The sequence below is a fragment of the Zophobas morio genome, unplaced genomic scaffold (assembly GCF_036711695.1).
Source record: "Zophobas morio isolate AGI-343-1 ecotype UQ-CSIRO unplaced genomic scaffold, CSIRO_AGI_Zmor_V1 ptg000030l, whole genome shotgun sequence".
Taxonomy (NCBI): domain Eukaryota; kingdom Metazoa; phylum Arthropoda; class Insecta; order Coleoptera; family Tenebrionidae; genus Zophobas; species Zophobas morio.
Window position 1 is genome coordinate 12,006,299 of NW_026972135.1, and position 18,331 is coordinate 12,024,629.

General features: G+C 36.0%; 1 protein-coding gene across 1 annotated transcript; it reads left to right on the forward strand.

The window, feature by feature from the left end:
• The first annotated feature begins 8,190 nt into the window (after window positions 1-8,190).
• On the forward strand, window positions 8,191-12,605 carry LOC135138058 (sodium/nucleoside cotransporter 2-like). The gene is made up of 11 exons (XM_064067900.1): window positions 8,191-8,922; window positions 8,973-9,141; window positions 9,194-9,359; window positions 9,411-9,564; window positions 10,892-11,089; window positions 11,145-11,306; window positions 11,356-11,449; window positions 11,503-11,662; window positions 11,712-11,857; window positions 11,907-12,088; window positions 12,139-12,605. Exons 1-11 carry the CDS (start codon window positions 8,872-8,874, stop codon window positions 12,334-12,336), a joined length of 1,680 nt encoding a protein of 559 aa, XP_063923970.1. The 5' UTR covers window positions 8,191-8,871; the 3' UTR covers window positions 12,337-12,605.
• The last annotated feature ends 5,726 nt before the right edge of the window (window positions 12,606-18,331 follow it).

Sequence of the window (18,331 nt, forward strand, 5' to 3'; positions counted from 1 at the left end):
GATTACACATTTCCAATTAGAAAATCACTAATGAACTACTATTGCATTTTGACAAGTATTTATACTCACAAAAAAAAAACAAAAAAAAAATACTACCAGCCCTAAGGATGACATTCACAAATGCGGTTTTGCAGCGTTGTTGCCCTGTTTCTTTTTTCAGCTCGAAATTTTAATTCAAACCGGGACACTACATTATCATCCACCAATATTTTATTAAATGGCAACCTGTATAAAATCTCCTTATAATAAATTTTAAACCTTTACACGAAACAGCGAAGGATTAGTATTTTATTATTTAGGATTATATTATTTACTTTGATACTCAGTCACCCATTGAAAAATATTGAGCAAAATATTTGCCTAATAAAGTTCACATGGGGCGCTGATTCTTTCAAAAACTGTCACTAAATATTAATTTTAAGTTACAAATCAAGTTTCTATTTATATGCAGGGAATTTAACAATTTTATCTTAATTATCTAAACTTGGTGTATTTACAAACAGTTTAGTCCAGAATTCAATTTTTTTTTAAGAATAGGTAGATATAATCTGGTTCTGACAGTATGTCTAACACACTGATCATCTTGGTCCTGACAGCTTAGTTCGAGGTAAGTAAGATCAAAGTAGTGTGGACGAGGTCACGTCAGGTCAGGTCAAATCAGTCCGGTCCGCCCCCAGTACCAAGCACCCAGGGGTGACAACGAAAACTCACTCGCACAGCCAGAGAATAATTGTTCATCACAATTGACCTTGGGATGGATATGGGTGTGGCTTAATTTTTGGTTTGTTATTTACTTAATATACACAACATTCTTTGAACAACACGATACTCAAAAACATGTTTTTTATTTCTCGTAGAGAAAAAAGTTCCCTCCCATTGGCTCACGACGAATAAAAAAAATCATCACAGTTAAGATAGGGTGGGTGGGCGGGGCTACATTTTGCCTTTTTTTCTTAGTATCTGTTGACTTATTTCGACTTAAACAAGAAACTTAAAACAGAGATAATTATCTCTGCTTAAAACATGTATATTGTAACAATTTTCAGATGGACAAGTTTAAGAAGTTTAATAAAGGAGAACGTGTTTTACCGGAACATTTTTCATTATTGTCGTAAATTTGTATTGCAATAAGAAAAAAAAAGTCGATATTTAAATTATAAACACGATGATTTGTTACAGTTTTTATTTTATTACTTATAAAATTTGACAATTCGCACATTCTTTCCCTGAATACTTGAGGTTTAATTATCATTGTAAAAATAATGCAATAAATACATCTAAAAAGAAAGAGGTTTATTTAAGAAAAAATAAATAAATAAAATAAAAATTAAATTACAAAAAGGAAAAAAGTTAATGCTGCCAAATTATTTTTTTTCTATTAATTTTTTCACCTTTGGCATTTGTAAATTTAAAGCTAGCATTTACAAATTTTAGTGCATAAAATAATCTCATCCTAGCATACAAAGCAAGCAAATAATCATATAAAGTAAAATTTTTATTTAAAAAAAAATATTACAAAAAAAATACATATTTGTCGACTCGCATAAAGTGCAGGTAATTGGTATGCGTCGACGCAGGTAAGAATAATTAAGGAATTCATGAAACCGGAAGTCCATAGGGATTAAGCGAAAAAAGATATTTGACAAAATGTACGGCTTGGGTCATTTTTACCCACGCGCGACTGCTTATGGGTTAAGCAACGTCTCAAAATAAAACTCAAGATTGTGTAGGTCAAAAAAAAATATATATATATATACATGATGAATAAAAAAATTGTTTATTGAGTGAAGGTCTGCTTATATAATTTTTTGTTACGTGTAGTTTGTTTCTTATTACTTTTATATTAAATTTTACCACAACAACGGAATCATATATAATAAATTTTTTATATTTATTTCATAACCACCGTTGTTGTTCGTTTGCGACGACTTTTTAAACAAAAAGTGTGTTATGTTTACTATCTTTTCCAAGAATTCCAAACACGAGGGAGAGAATAAGGCAGGCGCACAACAGGGATCCTGTATGAAAATTCATCCGACGAAGATTTTACCTTTTATTGTGAAAATTACATTTTTATACTATTTGTACAATTCTACTGGAAAAGCAGTCTTAAACAAGCAAAACCGGCAAAAATATTGTAACAAAACTGCCAAATTTCAAATATTTTAGACGTCAGTTGGGCGCCCTCATTCGGTCATAAAGCGAACGACCACCCACGAAAACGGGTCACGAAAAACGGCGAGCCGTCCCTACTGATTGTTATCTCTACTGTGCCTAAAGCGTGACATTCACTAATTATCTAAGCGGTCAACCCTAACTGAAGATCTCTACACATGGTTGCCTAAGTTCGAACGATTTTTTTCTTATTTTTAAATTTTCCAATGCGGTTTCGTGCCATTGTTCCTCTCTTTTTTTTTTTCAACGTGAAATTCTAATTCAAATCGGACAACTGCCCAAAAAACAACAAGAAAGTAGGTCAAGTAACCCTCAAATTTTGTATCTACCTAATATGTATACAGACCAGAGGAAAACACGTTTTGAAAAGTTTAGTCCAAGGAATAGCAAAACACTGGAAAGTGGCCTTTAATAAAAAAATTCCTAGGGAAAATTTATGATTTCTGTAAAATTATTGACGATCAGTGGATTTATGCCTGAAATAGTGTTTCGGTGTGTAAATGACGTGAGTGTAGCGTAACACTTTACTTCACGCTGTACAACCGGCTAAAATTTTAAATTCCACTTAGTCTTAAGTGTCGCTTAATATGTATCACTTATCTTATTATGACTCTTTATTATGAGCGAAAGCGGTACAGTTGGGCCTAAGACATTATTTTTATCTTTCGAAACGTAAATACGTCTTAACACTTAACTACTGTTACGATAACTTAACAAGTTTGTTGCATATTCGGGAAGATACATACACAGTATTACTTTTCCCCCTTGTGGAATAAGTATAACGAACACATACTTGACAGTTTCGTTCTCAGCTGAGTTTTCTTGATTTTTTTTAATCTAAAACAGATCTGAGTCTTTACAAAAACTCTAACTTCAACATTCCACCACTTGATATAGTTCCTTAATGTTATCGGAATCTCAGCAGAAACAAATTTTATTAGTTATCCAAGAGCAGTGTAAACCGTAGGTAAAGAAGCACATCGTGCTATAATTCTAATAAGTGAGATTTACTTGACTTTTGAGATGACGTCATCACCTTTGTGAAGAGGGAGTGTAGACAAATTTTAATTAGCGCCGAATTCCAGACGAGAACAACTCGAGAATACGACCATTTTCACATTTTACAAGTTACGGAGCTTTGAGACATAATTGGCACAGTTAGACATTTGTTAAAATTACTTAATTACTAAGCGTACTTTAACTTATGCACGGGAATAAAACGAGTATTGTGTTTGTGAAAAATGTTTTTCATAACTGTTGGTTGCAAGGCCGTCAAAGCGATAAATAAAATACCTAGTTTGGATAATCAGCATATAAATATACCTACAAATATACAAATGTACGTAAGCCGTCATAACCTCTGCTTTTTATCTTTGTGTCATATATTTGTATGACTGACAGTTCCAAATAGATATACCTAAGTACATTTAAACAAAGTACTCATTTAAAAATTTTGCTTCCTTGTCATCAACATTGTATGAACCTTTTGTTGTAGTGGTAGGTACTATAACAGAGTTAATGGAAATTCTAAAGAAATCGTGTTAATTTATTACATACAGTTTAAGATTTTCGTTTTGATAAATAATTGTTAAATCATAGGTAAAGCAAGATCATCAATATTATTTTTAAAGTACATTTAAAATTTCAGGCAATCACTTCAATAAAATCACCATGAGACGACAAACAGACTAACAGCCGGAAACGGGAGACCAGCATTTAGGTATTCTAGAAGTAGTGAACCGCCAAGAAAACGAACAAATTTTGAATCTTTTTAAGTTTTATGATTGTTTATTCTCGAATATCGATATTTACACCAATTGTCAAGACATCATGATTAGGTATATAATACTTCACTTTTTGAACACAAGGAGTCATTTCGTGAGGACAAAGTGGGAAGCACATCTTTTTAATATTTTTTTTAAAACGGGCACCAATTTAATGCCATCCATGGCAGAACGAAAAAGATATAGAAAATTAAAATAGATAAAAACAATTCGATAATTACAAAACGTAGACCAAAGAAATCAAGTCAAAATTGAAACGCATTTATAAATTAGTAAACAATCAATTATGCCTAATGCGTTTTAGTTACTTAAATAATATATTGTTTTTAGTTGGCTTATAATGTTGTTAACACTGAAATTATTATCAAGCGATATTAGTTTTTTCCAATTTATGCGTTTTTTAGTTTGTTATCGTGGTACTTCATTTTATGTTAATTAATATCTTTTTTTGAAAAAGAGTGTACTTGACACTAACTTTTCCTCATCAAAAAAAAGACTAACTAGATAATAATAAATACAAAAGTATATAATAGTTTAAAAATAAGGCAACATACGACAGCAAATACGGATTTAAAGTCTTACTATCTAAATTCTCGGCTTTTCATATGTAAAAAATAAGAGAAGTGGTATAGAAGTACGAGTGTATTATTTCACAGAATTTCAATACAAATTACTTTGCACGAATTTTGGTTAGTGTTTTATCGATTACACGATATTCTTAAACTTTATAGGCATCCAAAATTATACAACAATCAATACAGTAGTTTCAGAGATTGTCTGGTTAACAAAATAGTCGACAAAAAAAGGAAAACCTACTTTTTGATATCCTTGGAGGTATGAAGAGTGAGCAAAATATGAAAATAGCCATTCACCAAATGGACACTATTAGCATAATAGTACCAACAGTCACTGCAACAGTGCTACAGTTGGTTCTTTCCCAGCTTACGGTCGCGAACTCAAATTACTCCCAATAAAGAAATACATGTAAAATTGATGGAATATTGATAATTTGGGTAATATTTTATAAATATGAAGGTTACAAAGCTAGTAGTGACATCTATCAAGCGGTAACCATTGTACTAGGCAAAATTGTTGTCACTGTTCACGAGAACTCTACACCCATTCACCCATTCTGTTTAAACACTTTTGCTGTTTAATGCATTCGCTGCCAGGGCGGACACCGGCGTCCGCTGCAATTTTTATTTTTTACGCCGAGCGTACACTGAATCAAGCGTTGTAGGTTGACAATGTGTTTGCCCCCAGCGCAGCGCTCGTGCGTAATCTGCCGTATGTGGTTTGCTAATAGGAACCACTATTGCTTAGTTACGTGGCGTGTCCGCCACATTGGTCCGCCTTGGCGTGAATGTTTCAGTTTCTTGCTTACTGCAGGATGCCAGAGCGGACACAATTTAAATTATTTTTGCACATATAATAAGAAATTACGAAAAATATTTTCAAATACATATACAAGTTGTGTCCGCTGACATACTGGTGTCCGCCTAAGTGTTCGCCAAGTCGTGGTAAAAACTTCAAATGTGTCCGCTGAATGGGTCTTCTTTGGCGCTAGAAAATGAATATGACATCTTCTTCCCGTGTACGCCACGGCAGACACCGGTGTCCGCTTTACAAATTAGCGCTGACTTGGTGAAGAAGTTAAAAATAAATCGCTTGGCAGCGAATGTGTTAAATATATAACAACCAGAAAACTGTTATATATCCACGGAATGATTCTCATTGCAGAAAAAGGAAGAAAAGGAAGGCAGAGAAACATTGACAGTGTTACGCACAAGACACTCATATGTTACGTTTGTATACCAACATTTATCTCTACGAAAAAATACTGGGTATAAATGTTTACTTCAAAATGTAGTCTAACATGATGTAGTAACCCATCATGTTAAACAACATGTAACCTATGTAGCAGATGTAACCCAGACGATGATTCGTGCTTTCAAGTCGTCTAAATTATCGGGTCTATTCATGTAAACACAACTTTTTAAATGTTCCTATAAAAAAATCAAGGGGTATCAGATCCGAAGATCTAGGTGACCATTCTATCAGTCCACGCCTTCCAATCCACTTTCCATCAAATTGATACATTTACGCCATAATGTGGTGGTTTTCCATCCTGTTGGAACCAAATCCTGCGATCTAAATTTTATGGATTATCTGGATCAGGAAACGTATCAGTTAGATCGGGAAATTAGGGGCCAATGAGTCTTCAGTTTATTATTCCAACCAAACATTAACTTTTTGGGGACGTTGGGTGTGTGCTGCTTGAATCCAATGACGTTGTTGTCGAACCAGTAATGACAACTGTGTTGATTTACGGTACCATTTAAATAAAATGTTGGTTCCTCCGAAAACACGACACTATTTAAAAAATTGGGATTGTCATCACAATGTCTCACGAATAAGTTTTCACAAATTCCAGTCGTCTGTCAGGATCATCTTCTGATAGTTCATGGATGAGTTAAAATTTACATAGATGCACTTTCTCTTTTTTTAACAACGTTACCACAAACGACTGGCTAACATTCTCTTTTAAAGTCATTTTCGGCATTGTTACGTAGGGGCTGTCTTCCAATGATAACAAGAGATTAAACTTGGTGAGTAGTATATGAGGGCAATTAGTGCATTCCCTAATTACCCGCCATGCCACTAATTACCCGCCATGTCTCTAATTTGCCACCAGACCAGGGCGGCAAATTAGTGGCATGGCGGGTAATTAGGGAATGCACTAATTGCCCTCATATACTACTTTGGTGTTATCGTTTATTCGTGGTCTTCCACATCTTGGAACTTAAGAAACTGACAAAAGCGATTCTCTTTGACAGCTTTTTGTTTTAATCTTTAGTTATTTAGATTTTATTTTGTTTCATGTTGATATCATGTTTATTTCGTTTGTTATTAATTTTCTCCATTTTTTGTTATGCAACCCCTGCTTCATAAATCATATGTAGAAAAGTAAGATTTATCAAATAATCCAATCAAAATTATATCGTCTCAAACAAAAAAATCACTTTTACAAACTTTTTTGACGTATGCACGTATGTCAAAAGATGGAAAGTAAAATGAAAGGCTTGACATATTTATTCATTTTTTTTTCAAAAACAATTGCTGCGCTTTTTATGAATTTTGCGCATTACTTTATCATACCCTGTACATAATAGTTAGATATCATCGGGTTCTGAAAGTTCATCGAACAGACAGCTTAATTCCAAATAAGTAAGAGTAAGATCAGAGTAGTGTGAATAGGGAAATTTAACACAGAGTAGAAAATAATAAAATTGTGAATTGATTTTCAAATGGACAAGTTTAAGAAAAAAAAGGAGAACCGCTTGGGCTCGGCATGCGATATCTGCATCTAAGAAGATTGTTCCCGAGATCTTGTGATCTTACTCCTTCGTACTTTTCTTTCAGGCTGACAATACAATAATTCAGAGATGTTGAAGCATGTGATCGATGGGATTCAAGGAAGACCTTATTTACGCTTATAACAAAATGTGGAACATTTTCAGTATTTACTTTAATTTATTTTATTTAATAAAATTAATCTTGTACCAATTTTTTCCTTGTAACACACTTATTTTATTAAAAATCTTATTAAAAACTGTCGCCATTTTTGCTTTTGCATTTGTCTTTTTTTGACATTTACTTATCGGTGTGGTTTCATCACCGACATGCTAAATCCTCTCCAAGGATGACTTGATAACAAATTATGTTGATCGCCAATATGTAAATTCAAACACAGGTGGGTAACTCCGATTGTAGGCTCGAACTGGACAAATTTAGTAGTGTTAAGAAAGTTATATAAAAAATTGAATTTCACGATCACTTGAATGTGTTTTATAACACCGAGTTCTGACAAAAAAAAAGTGTAGCAAAATGAAACTGTCGGACGTTAAGCTACTATGACAACAAAAGTACGTAGGTACAGTAAACTTAAAGTATTTCGCATTCAGTAAGAGGCACTCTTGCATAATTGCAATTTGGGATTTTTGTACGTCAGACCTGACACGATTTTCTCTTTAAAGTAGGTAGGTGTAGTTGCTGACGGCAGTAGTTTACGTCGTACAATAAACTTCCAGATTTTCACCGTAAATCCCGCTCTCCTATGTCCACACAAGTACCACTGAGTCACTGTCAATAATCTTATGTCGCAACAAATTGTGGTTATTCAATAAAGTGTTGGAATTTTTTTTTTAATGACAATAATTTAGGAAGTTATATAACTGCAGAGCAATTACTTCTAATGTTTGACTTCATACTTCATAAACGTCTTCTTAGTATATCCGTACCGTACAGACTTGCCCTTGACACAGACTTAATTGTCCGCAAAACATCAACACTGCACAGTAATCACAACAGGTGAAGCACCAATCAAAATCACTTATTGGTAAGTGGGGAAACCCTAATAAGAATACCAGTTTCTGTTAAAGTCTCTTGGCAAAACATAATAGTGTCAATAACAGGTACGTACACATGCTACGTATTTGGTGCAATAATAAATTCACGCAACAATGATAAGAAAATAGTAAATTGTTTAGTGAACGACAAATAAAAGGTGACACGGTTACCTGACACGTCTACGACCTAAACTTCCGAAAGTAGACGAATTCGAGTGTTCGTTATTCGCCAGATTAGAAATGACTGTGAAACTAAAAATTTTGTTTGAAAAAAAAATCACTATTCTTAAAATCTCTGAGTCCTTAATCATTGTTATTTGTGCGTCGATTATCACTCCTTATCGATATCTTTAAAAAGAATACGCATTCATTGTGATAAATGTAGAATTCGGAAGGGTACTACCGTGAACAACCACATTGTTCTACGAAATGTTGAAACACTAATCGCGAATATATTTACTAGTTAGCTCTGTGATTACAAAGTTACAAAGCTTTTTGTTACAATGTCTGAGAAAACAGGTCCCCATGCTTCGACTGAAAATATCATTAATGCCGTAAGTACCTTTTTGAAACCTGTTTGAGCGTAAAATATGCAGTTTTTTAGAACGGAAGTAGTGACGACTTGGCCGTCCCAGTCTACGTCCCTACACCCAAAAATGCAAAACCTCCATCAAAATATAGAAAAATCATCAACTGGACGATCGCTTCAGCCGTTTTGGCAGCAATATATGCTCATTTTATTTGGGCAACGTGGTACTTTATCGAGAAGACAGGTGCAGCTCAAGTGTGGCACTTTTATTTTTGTAATTTTTCGTGCTCTTGTAGAGGGTACACTGGATTCTACCACGTGCACTGGCTATGGATTTTGGATGATCCTCTTCATTTTTATAAATTTCGGGGTTGCTTATAAGTTTGTCCTGAAGAAGTACTGCATTCCGCCTATAGAGCGATACGTGTGGAAACCTTGTGCCGCTCTTTTCAAAAAAGTACCGTAAGTAACGACGATTTTTGTGCTTTTTTCACTTCGATTAGTATCTTTTAGATACGCCACCCTCGGATTTCTTGGCTTAATTTTAGTGGCTATTCTTGTGTTCCTCATTGTTGATACAAGTGATGATTGGTGGAGATTGATGCCGTTGACTGGACTCGTGATTTATGTTGCTTTTGGATTTTTACTTTCTCCCAATAAACGACAGGTAACTAATTTTTTTTTAGTTATAATTGAAGGTAATAATTTGACTCATTTGGATGATGTTATTTAAACATCAAATTGTATAATTTCATCTTATCAAAATTATAATTTAAACACAACGCAGGCGATAAGAATAATTAGCAAGGAAAAAACAATGTAATTCTAGCTGACAAACAAACTAAAATCCAACAGTTTATGGTACTCATTACATTAGAAAACGAGATTAAATTAACTCTAGTTGGAATGTTGATCCCAATTTGTGGCATTTCGCGTTTCTTGCTATCATTGGACGATAAAATCTGCGTAGCTAAAACAAAGCAAGTATTGTCATTATCACCAAGTACAACAACTTACTAATAATTCTTTATATCTCTTAATTGTATTATCTCAGGAGACTGAAAATAAATCGTGTTTTTCGAAATTGGCTCTTAACGAATTACTTCGACACTTTTTGTTCCTTCACAGCTTACAAAATGTTGGGTTTCGTCTGATTGACCATAATTTTCTTAGACAAATACTTATGATAATTTTCAGAGCTAAAGATGTGTCTTTCATAGAATGCAATAAACTGATGACGTTATGTCAGAATATTTAAGTAAATCCTACCTTGAACTGTCATATAGGGTAATTCTTTTCAAATATTAAATCTTAACAAATTTCATACAAAATATAAGGTATACAATGGGTTTGTAATTTAAATTAAAATTTTATCGTTCATTGACAACTTTACATAACTTTGGACCATACTGACGGAAAAGATAACGCAACCGTTGCCAATTGCTCTTATCCAGCGATAAGTTCTTACATCATATGTACTTTATTTCTCGATAATACAAATATACAGCGTTGATTTATAACTAAAGTTAACTTGTACTCATTAATCGACTGGAATGGATTTGACTAGACTGTCCGCTCCCGATGGTCGTTCCTATTTAAATAGTCACGCCTTCGATCAATTTTTCTTATTTCGATACTTTAATTCTTTTATAAGCTTAGAATGGAACAAGGAAAAGAAAATTTAATTGTTATTTCACAATTAACAAAAAATATGATTATTATTATGTGTAAAATACATATACCCATACGTTGTGGTGTTAAAATATAATAATTTACGTCTGCTTGTCACTGCAGTTTTCATTGTAGAGATAAGATAACAACATGCAAGGTCTCTTCAATGCACTAATAACACAGTGCCACGACTCTTAGAAAGAAAAATAATAATTAATACAAGATAATAAGAATAATTATAATTATTAGTTCGTGACGTTGCGGTACATAATCGTTGCCTCGATTGTTATTATTAATGTTAACTATATCTTTTATAACGCTAGATTCCATGGACTACTGTATTATCTGGTCTCATAGCTCAATTCATTCTGGGTCTCCTCATGATCAGATGGGACGTTGGACGCAACATCTTCAGCTGTGTAGGAGACAAAATTGACACTTTCCTCAACTATGCCGTCAACGCTTCGGCTTTCGTTTATGGAGAAAACTTGGTGCTGGAGCAGGGTATTTTTGCCTTCAATGTAAGAAAAACATACTTTTTAAAAGTAATGAATTTCCATCTGAGAAAAATTTTAGTCTCTTGCTGCCATCTACCTAATGAGTTTTGCCATAAACATCTTGTACTACTACGGAATAATGCAAAGTATCATTCTTAACCTAGGAATCTTCCTTCAGTGGCTTTTAGGAACACCGATCTGCGAAAGCGTGAACAGCGCTGCAAATATTTTCTTAGGAATGGTGATTTGAAATTTTTTGGAATGAATAAATTTTACTTTCGTGATTCTAGAGCGAATCGCCGTTTTTACTAAAACCGTATTTGGACCACATGACAGACTCGGAGATACATTCCATCATGACATCAGGTTTTGCGTCGGTTTCAGGTAATTAAGAAAAGTCTTTCTGTTGGAGAATTTTTTAAGGTTTTTGTATATAGGGACGGTTTTGGCCGCTTATATTTCCTTCGGGGCGAGTCCGGCCCATCTTATCACCTCTTGCGTCATGTCTGCACCGGCTGCTTTGTGCTACAGTAAACTTATGTACCCTGAAGTGGAGGAAGTGCTCGTCAAGAGAGAAAATGTTAAAAAGATTAAAATGTAAGCAAGATAAAAATATAAAGATGAAATTAAAAGGGTCAATATTTAGGGAATATGAATCCTTGTTGGATGCAGCTGTTAAAGGTGCTGGAGAAGCTGCGATGATAGTACTTGGAATAATCGCCAATCTGATATCATTTATAGCCACAATTTACTTCATTAATGGTGTTTTATCTTGGTTGGGAACATTAGTCGGTACGTTATCGTATATAATTTTTTTTTTTTAATTACCAAAGAGCTATAGGTTATACGGAGGAAGGAGAACTTTGGACCCTTGAAATTATCTTAGGAAAGGTTTTTATACCACTGACATACACCATGGGTGTTCAATGGGACGAGTGTGAAAAAGTCGGACAGTTGATTGGGGTGAAAACCATCGTCAACGAATTTGTTGCTTTTCAAAAAATGGGTGAAATGGACTTGTCTGTAAGTTCTTAAATATTTGATTTTTAATACCTGTCACTGCTTTGTTTCAGCCTAAGAGTAAGATCATAGCCACTTATTCTATTTGTGGATTTGCCAATCCTGGTTCTGTTGGTATTATGTTATCGACTTTGGGTGCTTTTATGCCCAACAAAAGAGAAAATTTGACCAGATTAGTCTTTCGAGCTTTTCTGGGTGGATGTTTTGTATGCTTTATGACGGCATGCATTGCAGGTCTATTAACACCCTAAAACCTATTATATTTTCGCTTTAATTGAACCCTAACTATGAACAAAAATTACTTTTTATGAAAAGTGATTATAAACGACAATAGTGGTTTTTTAAAAAACTTAAAATAAAAATCTTAAAGAACACTTTCAAATCTGTGCTTTCCACTTTTATTTTTTTTTGTGCGAAAGCCGAGGTATGGTTTTCCCGAAAAACGGAAGTTTTTATATTTTATTAAAATTTATTGTTGTATTTTTTATTTATCTTGTTATGTAAATGTTGTACAGAATTTTATATAATCTTAATTAGTATTTTTTTAATAAATACATATTTACAATATTTTTCTTTAATGTAGGAAATAGTGGCACAAACGACAAACGAAAAAATGGGTCTAAATAGTTTAGATGGTAAGTCACCTGCCCTCAGAAGTTTTTTAATATAGCTTGGATGTATTTCACAAGATTTTTTTTATAAAAAGTAGTTTAAATACCCTGACAAAGACGGTCAGAAAGAGTTTTCTGATAAAAACCTCTCCTCGAGGGTGCATCTTTGGAGTGGAGTATTGCACAGGTTTGGGTTCTATTTTGGTTGGCAACATTAGTTTTCCAATCCGCTTTTAAGTATAAAGTTTCTTAAAGACCATCAGATTGTCCGAAGATGCAATTTGCACTAGTGATTCAAGAAATCTGTAGATAAGTAGCTCTCCACATATTTTTCAACAGTTTGTGGTTTGTATGTAATCATTTGTGATAACCAAGACAAAAAGTGTTGCCTTGGTGGTTGCCGACTTATACGACCACGAAGGCGGTTCAGTAAAAGCGAGCTGGAATAAACCCCTAGCGTGGGGTCGTCAAAACAGTCCCGCGGACAAGCTTCCACTTGTTTGTACCGTGCGTGGAGACCCGTAAGGTGGGATGAAGGAATCCTGGGGCTTGAGCCGCCCTTGGTGCAGTGTGATCCCCATGGCTGGGTAACACGCCTCTTTGGCCTGGATTTCTACCAAAACGGGAGGTCGAAACTAACCCATCTCAGATCAATCGGCTGCGTCGTCGGATGAGATCGCCGACAGGGGAGTCCTGGGGAGAATTGTAGTCTGGGCACGAGTAGCCTCATTTGTTGAGGCTGCGTACTGCAGGATGAGCTTCCCTGGGGGCTATATCCTTCTGCTAGCCCTGGCGTCGAAGTTCGATGTCCCCCTGTTAGATTCCGTTGTGGGCAGGGACACAGAAGGATGAAATCAAAATCCAAGTTATGGATAATAAAACAACTAAACCCACTGACGAAGTGCCTGCGGGTGCACCTGAAATTGAAAACCCAGCCACCTCCTAGAAGGAAGCGAATGTAGGGGACTGAGGTACAGAGGCGAAGAAAGGCTCGTTTGCAAGTGGAGGAGGATAAACCGAAATGAACCCCAAGGGCAAAGGGCAGACTACAATAACCAACCCTAAACGACCCGGGGGGAAAAAGAGAGTGCTGTCTTCAACCTCCACACCTCCGGTAGCGCAAAAGCAAAAGAGGATGAGGAGGCAGGAAACCACCTCTAAAGAACATAGGTACAGGGAGGTAGCTGCAAGTCATCTCCGTGTAGCTGTGATTAATGTACAGCATCCACTTGGTATGCTGACTGCTAACCAGGTGGAGATGGTACAAAATGGCCTAATGGGAGCACTGGACAGACAACTTGAACAGTGCCTGGCATCGGGAAGACAAGCAGCCACTTTCAGGGGTATCAAGTACACAGGGGAAATTCTAAGGATAACCTAAGAAGACGAGGTGTCTCTGGAATGGCTAAACCAAACAGTGAGCTCTCTAACACCCTTGTGGGATACCAAGGTTGGTGAGGACGACCCTGTGGATATCGGGACTATCGGTGGATGCAGAGGTTGTACTTGGGCGCCTGGAGAGTCAGAACCAATGGGCTCGCGTTAAAAAATGGCTTCTTTTCCATCACAAGGCCAAACCCGAGGCTGCCTCGCCAGCAGATTTGGACATGCATATGGATAAGATATGTTTTTATATTTTAGTGATTTATTTTTTGTCTTCTTGTGATTTTCTCATGAACTGACTATAACGGCCCGTCACAGAGCAACTTAGAATTTAGCTAACAAAATTTTGAGATAATGTCAGTTTAAAGTAGGGGAAAGTGGCGATACTTCGACAGTGGGATACATCAATTTTTTTTTTAAATTATTCCATCTAATGAAAAAAAAACGCCCATCACCTTCCAACGCTGGACCTTAGATTGCGAGATGGGTGGTTTACAAACTGAGCCACGCTATCTGTAAACGATTGCTTACTATGTGTCTGAAGAAGAGGGCGGATTAAAAAATAAACAAAACTCATAATGATAAACAAGATCAAGGCAGATTTGTTGAAATTAATTATTTTATATATACAGTGGTTAGTATGTTTGTAGGTGAGTGAGAGGACCAGACAGAAATGAGTAATCAAAATGGCGGTGTAGTCTTGATATTTATTGAAGGAATTGAAAGCAAAGTCTGTGAGGGTCCGTCATTTTAATATTACTATGTGAATTGTCAGGGATGTTTCTTTAGTTACAAAGCGCCTTTTTGTTGTTGTCAAGTCTTGAGTGTCAGAAACGTTGTCGAACTCAGCAGAGTGTAGTCCAGTAGGAAACAACCAAGTCGCCTTCAGTCGAGTCCTGCCCAACGAAACCGTCATTTGTCAGCAGCATAACGTAAAAACGTCATTGCAAAATAAACACCAGCCTAATTGCAACTTCAATTGGCACCTGGCATGAGAGACTTGCACATCACAACCTGAAGTACGTCAAGGACATCCTAGACAGGAATAACATCAAGTACATAGATGACTGGAACAATCGAGTCTGTGAAGGATGCATTTATGGGAAACAACATCGAATTTCACATCCCAAAAATGAGAAGGTAGCAGCTCAATCATTGGATCTAGTTCATGTAGATCTTGGGGAAATGAATGTCACGTCGATCGGAGGAACGAAGTATTTCCTGATCTTTAAAGATGATTATTCGCACTTTCGAACCGTTTACTATCTGAAGTCGAAAGATGAAGCTCCAGACAAGCTGAAGATATTTCTGACACAAGTTGAAAATCAATTTGGAAGGAAGGTGAAAGAACTGAGATCGGATCATGGAACTGAAATAAAGAACAAAACCACATGTCAACTTTTGGAATAGCGAGGAATCAGGCATACGTTCTCAAACGTTCACACCCCACAATAGAATGGCAGAGTTGAAAGGGAAATGTGAACCGTGGTGGAATCTGCGAGGTAGGTCATACATGCGCGAAATTTGAAAGAAAATCTATGGGCAGAAGCTGTCAACTACGTCGTGTTCACCTTGAATCAGACTGGCACCAGCTCAGTCAACGCCAAGAGTCCACCAGACTTATGGTTCGGTCGTCGTATTGATATCAACAAACTGAGGAGTTTCGGATGTGATGACTGCTACGTTCTGAAAACTGACCATAGAAGGAAAAAACTCGACAAGAAGTCTAGGAAGGGAATCTTTGTTGGATATGACACCGAGTCATCAAGCTATCGAATATACATACCTGGAGACAGAGAAGTCATTTGCTCTGACAATGTGATTTTTGATGAAGAGAAAACGAGATACCGAGACATTATAGGATGTGTGCCAATAATATCTGAAAAGACTGATCTAGGTCATGAAGATGAAGAATGCGAGTCTGATACAAGTCTGAAGGATGAAGATCAAGAACAAGAAAATCTTGAAGGAAAAATTACTGAAGATGAAGATGAAGAGACAACACCTCAGACAAGGCGAGGACTTCGTGATCGATAACAATGCCACACCGACTGAAAGATTATGTACTCGACGATTTCACACCGAACAGAAGTGAAAATGTAGCTTTGATAGGAGAAATCCAGGATATCACTGTCAATGGGGCACTGAAATACGATGGAAACGTGCGATGCAAGAAGAACTTAATTCTTTGACACAAATGAAAACTTGGAGACTTGTGAAATGCCCCGAAGAAGTTCAACCGTTGACATGCAGATGAGTGTTACGTGAGAAGGCAGATGGAAGATTGAAAGCACGTTTGGTAGCACGCGGTTTTGAACAAGAAGAAGGGATTGATTATACGGAAACGTTCAGTCCAGTAGCTCGTCATACTTCAGTTCGTCTTATGCTGAGTCATGCAGCTACCCAGAAGATGAAACTTGTTCCCTTTGATGTCAAGACAGCTTTCCTATATGGTAACCTGGAGGAGGAAATTTACATGCATCAACCGGAAGGATTTGAAGATGGCACCAACTATGTCTGCAAATTACAGAAAGGATTATATGGACTGAAACAGGCTCCGAGGAACTGGCATGATACGATTTCAAAATTTCTTGAGAAGAAAATAGGATTAATGAACACCGATGATGATCCCTGTTTGTATTATAATAAGGATAAGACTATCCTAATAACTTTGTTCGTCGACGACGGACTTATCGCTGGCTATGATGAAAAGGAAATCTACAAGATACTCGACATCATCAACTCAAAATTCGATATCACATACAGCCGTTAAGTTCAAAACAAGGTCGCATACCTCGGAATGGAAATTCACATTGACAAAGAAGGCATCTTTGTAGGTCAACCAAAGTATACAGAGAAGACCATTCGACGCTTTAAATTCGATACGTGCAATGCAAAGTCAACTCCCATTGAGAAAGGCATGGTAACAGGAGACTTTCTAAGTCGCTTTAACGGAAAGGCAATGATCAGTCACTAGCGAATGGTAAAAAGGATTTTTCAATATCTCAAAGGAACACCAAATCATGGTATCTCTGACGGAAGCGACACACTCGTTGCTTAATACTCGGATTCCGACTATGGTGGAGATCCTGAGACTAAACATTCAACTACGGGAGTACTTGTGATGAGAGAAGGACCAATCGTTTAGTACACACAGAAACAACGTTTGGTAGCAACATCCACTGCTGAAGCAGAGTACCGAGCAGCCTTGTCTGCAATTGACGATGTTTGTTGGATCAAAAGAATTTGTCTGGAACTTGAAATTGTAAAGGAAGGTAAACCCATCGAATTATTTATCGATAATCAAGCGGCAATTCGTATGATGTACAACGCTCATGAATGTAAAACTACAAAAGGAAAGAAGCATATAGAAATCCCACGGAGGTTCATTCAAGAACATGTTGACAAGACCGTCACATTCAAACATGTTGATAGTGGTAACCAACTTGCTGATATATTTACAAAATCTCTCCCAAGAAAATTGTTTGAATCACTTTGTTCTAAAATAATTAAGGAGGAGTGTTGAAATTAATTATTTTATACATCTAGTGGTTAGTATGTTTGTAGGTGAGTGAGAGGACTAGACAGAAATGAGTAATCAAAATGGCGGTGTAGTCTTGATATTTATTGAAGGTATTGAAAGCAAAGTCTGTGAGGGTCCGTCATTTTAACATTAGTATGTGAATTGTCAGGGATGTTTCTTTAGTTACAAGGCGCCTTTTTGTTCAATAAAGAAACCCAAAGAAATCTTAACATTGTCTGACTTGAAATACAAGGAAAGTTTAACAAGATTCATACACCACAGGTACCTACGGGAGTGTATTATTTCATACAATTTTGGTAATGTTAATCATGCATTAAAATGAGCGGACGTCATCACAAATTTTGGTTAGGGTTTTACGATGGCCAAGATTCCTAATACAAATGCAAAATTTGACAACAATCGTGCCAAATAAAAATCGACACAGACAGAGGACAGACAGCCGGAAACGAAAGACCATTTTTATCATACACTATGGGTCACGAAACGTCGGGAATACAGAGTATCTACTAAATAACAATTTTAATTTGGGAAACGAATCATATAATTTCTCGGCAATTCTAGGAAAGCGGTTACGTTATCATTACTCAAAACTTACATATTTTTCTACGCAAGAAATGAAAAAAAATCTTAAATAAATAACAAACAATAAATTGCATATTAAAGACGAAACAAAGTCCCTCTACACTATTTCACAGATTAAGGTTTTTT

Excerpts from the sequence above, each read along its gene's own strand:
- LOC135138058 (XM_064067900.1), top strand. The coding sequence starts at position 8,872 with ATGTCTGAGAAAACAGGTCCCCATGCTTCGACTGAAAATATCATTAAT. Across the intron at positions 8,923-8,972 it reads CTGAAAATATCATTAATGCC|AACGGAAGTAGTGACGACTT; the intron begins GTAAGTACCTTT and ends GCAGTTTTTTAG. Across the intron at positions 9,565-10,891 it reads TTTCTCCCAATAAACGACAG|ATTCCATGGACTACTGTATT; the intron begins GTAACTAATTTT and ends TTATAACGCTAG.